This window comes from Mytilus californianus, unplaced genomic scaffold (assembly GCF_021869535.1).
Source record: "Mytilus californianus isolate M0D057914Y unplaced genomic scaffold, xbMytCali1.0.p SCAF_10, whole genome shotgun sequence".
NCBI classification, from domain to species: Eukaryota; Metazoa; Mollusca; class Bivalvia; order Mytilida; family Mytilidae; genus Mytilus; species Mytilus californianus.
The window spans coordinates 66008064-66014154 of NW_026262582.1; the positions used below are offsets into that span (position 1 = coordinate 66008064).

Genomic DNA, 6091 nt, shown 5'->3' on the forward strand with positions numbered 1-6091 from the left:
ACACATGTACAATGTACATGAGACACTACCTGTAAGCTATTTAATTTCGTCACTAGAATTTAATCATCACTATCCTTTATCATTGACTAGTAATTTGATTGCTATGAATACTTTTGTAATAGACAAGCTACAGGCGATATAACGATGAACATAAAGGACCTTCATGGTTGACAGATATTTTACGGCCACCATTAATCAGGGTATGTTCAAGGCTGTTATTTGATTAAACTTCTATGAAAACAACTTAGAACAAACAAAACAAGATGAAAACAAATCCCAAAGAAATCGCATTCCAAGAAATAGGTTACCTTAGCTGTATTTTGCAAAAACCTTTAAGAAATGTTGGTCCTAAATGTTCTTCAACTTCGTACTTTATTTGGCCTTTTTTATTTGTTTTTTTTTTTTGTTGTTTTTGTTTAGAACGTCACTGATTAGTCTTCTGGCGTACACATTTTTAAGCCTGGTATATATGGTAAATTTATTTATTCAAAACATAAGCACGACTGGTCGCAGCGACAAGGTAGGTTCAGATAACAGTAGTTTACCGATGTTCAAATCACTTAAATAGATTAGAAATTGTGTTCTCAGTTTTACAGTTTGAATTTGCGTAGATGGTATATTTTTGATTTATACAGGAACTCAGGATAGAACTACTAGTATTGACAGCTTTACAACATAAACTAGTCCTCCTCCCACATTGTTAATAGCAACCTGGAAGTGGAATAGGTTGGTATGTAAATAGAGCTGTTACTAATTTGTCACGGAAGCTTTTCAGTCTTCCGAAGGCCATGACTGGTTTGGAGGAAACTACTCACTTCAAATCGGATTCATTCTTTATGATTGTCTATGCTTTCGAACAATCGATGACAAATGTTTGAAATCAGGATGGTAAGTGAGTACAAGAGGTGTTATATTGGCCCCTTGAAACTTATCTCTGTACCGCAGAAGGTCTTGGCGGTCAATTAGTTCCTTTTTTTTCAAAAGCTGTATCTATATTGTTGTTAATCGTGTAAATGTATTCTTTAGCAACTAGATATATACGTAGTTGTCAAAGTCTAACATTGGCTTATTTTCAGTTGAGCATATTTTCTTAATTCCCGGTGTTTTCTACGTAGAGAAATCCGTTATCATTGTTCAGTTCACAATCAAGTAAGATTAATGTTACACGACCGTTACTTCAGTGACGGTCATTTTACATTAATCTCACTTGATTGTGACACCCCCGGATGCCAATTATCACCTAATTGTTACTTCCAATGAATAAAACGACAGTTCCCACTAGTGGAGAATGAAAGGCGAAACCTAACGAAGAAATGCGTTGTTTAGTTTTATGTGTCGTTTTCTGTGGACTGTTTCTTGTCTTTTCTTTTTTGGGGGGTCATGGTGTTGTCTACTTTTTAAAAATAACAACTACTTGAATAATAAATAATTCAGTCGGGTTCAGTTTTTCAATCAATTTTCGAGTTGATCCACTGTGGTCAATTTAGTACTGTTCAGACACTTCGCTTGTAGTCAATTCAGAACTGTTCAGTAGCATTTCAGACAATTCAGTCGTATGTTGATGTGTTCAGGTGAATAACAACAACTGAACAGCCTAAACGTAGACTGAACAGATCTTAATTGACCGTAAGCGAACTGTCGAACAGCACTTAATTTACAGCAGTGCATAAGTACTAAAATTGACTGATGTACTTAAAATTACTCTTTTTTTAATGATTTCTTGTTAAGTTTTTTTTAGATCTGTCGATCGAAATGACCGTGTAAGATCAAAATGTATTTTCTAGTGGCTGCAAACGTTTTGTTTGTAAGTTTACTGATGTTTCAAATGCATGTCAACATTTTTGATACATAGAATCATTCAGATAACTACTCTGTTGGTCAATGATTAACATATTTAAACCAAAAAAGTGATGCAATGTCCCATGACCCTCTTGTAACGTAAATAATGGACGTAATTATTATTTTTAGAAAGTAATGACATAAGCAAAACATGGATGCGGTCAACGTTTGTTTAATTTATACATTCTATTTTCACAGAATGGTTCTATAAATGGCCAATTGTATGTGATGGATTCGGGGTTGATTGTATCATTGATAAACGACTACAGTTAAACTATAAAGTATTACAGAAAATAATAAAAAAGAAGAAATTGAGCATCATTTCAGGTAAAAATAAGTTTGAGAAATAACCATATTCAATGGTCATATATAATATATCAGATAATGTTTCTTTCTTATTCAAAACTATTAAAGACTTGAGATTGACCCCTTGGTATGTTCTCCCTATTTTTCCAATTTCTACGGATAACCGTGTTTCTATGTCTCAAATAAATTTTGACATTTGAAATAATTTTTAATCTTACATTTCCACAAACAGGTTTTCATTTGTCCTCACCTGTTATGTTACATTTTTGACTTTGTGGCGCTTACTGTAAAATAATTGACAGGATCCTAATTTTATAATCCTCTATTCACCTTTTTAAACCATAACTTTTGAGTCATCTACTAAAAAATCGTTACCTTTTACACATTATTGAGTCCCATGCAAATAACATAAACGAACAGCTTATCTTGTTATATATATTAACCACACTTAAATACGTTAATGCCATTGGTATTTCAGATAACATTCAATCGGAGATGGATTTAACAATCTTACATCTTTCATCGAGTATTGAATTTGAAAAACTTCTCATCTTCCAAAAAATGGGGACAATACGTCAGGTAAACATAAGAGAAGAACTACACAACTCAATTGAAGCAAATCAGATCAACCTATGTAGATATATACTAATGAAATCCAACAAAAGTGTCTTGTTTCCACTGTTAGAAGAAGCTTTAGACAAAGCTATTAGAACAAAATGTAGAAACACAATAAAGGCTGTCACTTCCCGAATCATTACAGAATTTTCCCAAATGCATAAGAACGTGTTGGACAGAAAAACAAGTATTTGGTTAGGCATCGAATGCGCTTGTAAGACAACAAAAGATGAGAATTACGAAGATTGTCTTTGTTTCTCTTCAAAGCCCAAGATAATTCTTGAAAGGTATCAATCAAACTTTGAAGATACATCTATCGATAAAATGTTTGCTGGTTTCTCGATAAGGATTATTGATTTTATGGAATCAAACTCAACAGAAGCAAGCATTGTTGCAAAAAAGATTTTGGAAAATTCTGAAACTCAATTGATAGAGGGGAATATATCTGGGAAAGTAGCAAAAGAACTGTTTAAAAAACACGCTAAGTTATCCATTATCTATCCTTCTACTATGAAATCGAAAGGTTTTAAGAATCCCGGATCTCATAAAGTCGAGAAACTTGACTGTATCAACTTAGTTTGTAGCGTAAAAGGAGTTATACCAGTAGGAGAGACTCATTTTCCTTTAGAAATTGAAGGTGTCCGAACGGATGTGTTAGAGGGAGCAACACATTTACTTGGCACTTTGAGGATTGGTGATGTGGTTGAAAATACGAATACTCAAGCTACTGGCACGCTCGGGGGGTTTGTAAAATATTATGGATTGGACACATTTTTAACATGTGCTCATGTTGTCTTTGGAATAGATAATGTGCATTCAATAACAAAAAAAGAAATACATCTCAAAAACTGTCATAAAATGAAGGGCAACACCATTTCTGATGAGACAGAATGTATATTGATTCGGCATCAATTCAAAAATAATAATCATGATCCATCTGAGACGAGCATCGATGCAGCTTTGGCTATAATCAAGACAGGCGATTTGAGTATAATCAACATTGCAAGAGACGGCCCAAACAATCACTGTTGCTCGGGATTAGGTATGTCCACTTCATAAATATGTGCATTAAAAACTGGAAAGCTCTGTCTACAACAACGTATCGACGAATCAAATTAACACAATAAAAGTAACACAAAATATCTAGTGGCATAGTTGCACGGGTCGGGAAAATTTGTTACATCTTTTGATATGAAACATTTAATACAACCTATACGATTTCAATAAAATGTAGCGGCGAAGTAATAATACCTATGATTTATAAGATAGTGTTTCGGATCATGGTACTCATAATAAATCCCAGAAGTGAGCTTAATGTCTTGCGATATATTGGTGAGATATACCAAATACAGTCGATCGCGATATCGAAACAACATATTATCGTCTATTTCCTGTCAACGTGGAAATTTGTGCACGGGGCAACTTTGTTTATTTCCCGATGACATGAAATACCCCCTGGCGAAAAGTTTATAGAAAACCAAACATATTGCGGCATAGGCTAAGGCGAACCTTTTCTTTATCCAAGAATTTAACCCCTGCACTAAAACGTATGTACTGAAATCGCGTAATCATGAACCAGAAAAAAAAAAGATAAGATCACAGTATCATTTGTTTCAGGCCCTTTCAATATTGATACTGTTTGTATTTGCTATCCGTCATTCCTAAAATGTATTTAATTTGAACAGTGCAAACGTTCATTGGCATATTCAGGATGATAACAATTCAACAATTCATACAAGAGTTATTTTCCACATAGTAATTGGTTATTTAACACGAATAGAAAGCCATCGGGTTTTAGGTCAACAGTCATACTTGACGAAGGAGAGGGCGTGTTTATACATTCAGCAAAGTCAAACAAACGCTCCTCTTTGGCAAGGCTTTTAATGCCGGATGGGAGAAACCTTGGTATGTGAAATAAATATGTGAGAGAAAAAATGTAGGTGGTTATGGAAGAGTATTAGATAACAACTATATTTTCATTGCAATTACAATGTTAATTTTCCTAAATCGTGTGCATCCTTTTCAATGGAATTGTCGTTTCTTGGCGTTTGAAGCAGTGGCCATACAACTGATGGACTGCAGCAATGTATTAATTGAATATCGTAACAAAATATACTGTATATATAAACAAGAAAACAAAACTAATAACGGACTGTTTCTTTGTCTATTTTTTGTCAGGTTTGTCATCACCTTATTTGAATAACAATGCTATCGATCCAGTAACATTGCGTAACGCCAAAGCATTTTGCGGATATTCCGGAAATCAGATAAGTGATTCAAAAACATTGAAGAGGAATGTCCTTGTAAGAATGCCTTCACATCTACAGTCTGGATACATTACGATGTTCAATCAGCTATGTCTCTATGGGATGGATTTTCAACCAGGAGATTCGGGGACGTGTGTGTATGTTGATAACTCGAGCTACTTCAGTAGGCAAACTGGTTGTATTGGGATGTTGATAGGACAGTCAACGTGTGGACACTATGTTTTAACACCGATGAAGGAAATACTGAAAGCATTTGAGTTGTAAATCGTATATAACTCAGAGATAGATATAAAAACTAATAATATTTATGTGAAAACATTAAATTATGAATGACCTATATTTTTGTTGAAAGTTTCAAAATTATTGTATTCCATATTTATATTCCTACCTAATGGAGCAAAAAGGACAGTATGGTTCTAGATTTGAGCAATTTGGTCAGAGCTGTTATGTTTCGAAGTTGTATTGTATATATTATGATTTACAGATTGAAAGTCTACTAGAAAATCGTAGCAAAATGAAACTATTTGTAGGAATAACGTTTTGATTTTAATCGAAACATGCGAAAAGGGACAGAAAATTTAAAAGAGGCAATCAAAACCAGATATAAAAAAATACAGAAAACATAAAGATCAATAGATTAAAACTGCCCCAGGTTTAGGGGGGGGGGGGGATGTGAGCGCTCACAAATATGTTTAACTCCGTCATATTCTTTATGTGTCTGTCCCATGTCAGGAGCCTGTATTTAAGTGGTTGTCGTTGGTTCATGTCTGTCATATTTGTTTTGTTATAAATTAGGCCTTTAGTTTTCTCAATTGAATTGTTTCATATTTTCATATCGGGGCCTTTTATAGCCGACTATACGGTATGGGTTTTTCTCATTCTTGAAGGCCGTACGGTTGCCTATAATTGCTTATATCAACTTTATTTGAACTTTGGTGGATAGTTGTCTCATTGGCAATCATACCTCATCTCCTTATTCTTATATTACACAGAACTAGGAAGGATCAAAATGAACATAACCAAAAATCTAGGTGAATACAGGCTCCGGAAGGGTCATCAGTTCA

At 34.1% G+C, this 6091-nt stretch overlaps 1 protein-coding gene across 1 annotated transcript; it reads left to right on the forward strand.

Annotated features, from left to right (window-relative positions):
• Positions 1-1857: 1857 nt before the first annotated feature.
• On the forward strand, positions 1858-5691 carry LOC127718976 (uncharacterized). Its single transcript, XM_052225050.1, has 3 exons — positions 1858-2166; positions 2624-3802; positions 4939-5691. Exons 2-3 carry the CDS (start codon positions 2641-2643, stop codon positions 5289-5291), a joined length of 1515 nt encoding a protein of 504 aa, XP_052081010.1. The 5' UTR covers positions 1858-2166; positions 2624-2640; the 3' UTR covers positions 5292-5691.
• Positions 5692-6091: the final 400 nt, after the last annotated feature.

What these genes read in the sequence shown, in the direction of transcription:
- LOC127718976 (XM_052225050.1), top strand. Translation starts at nt 2,641, where the DNA reads ATGGATTTAACAATCTTACATCTTTCATCGAGTATTGAATTTGAAAAA. An exon ending in TCACTGTTGCTCGGGATTAG is followed by an intron (nt 3,803 to 4,938) that starts GTATGTCCACTT and finishes ATTTTTTGTCAG; the next exon opens with GTTTGTCATCACCTTATTTG.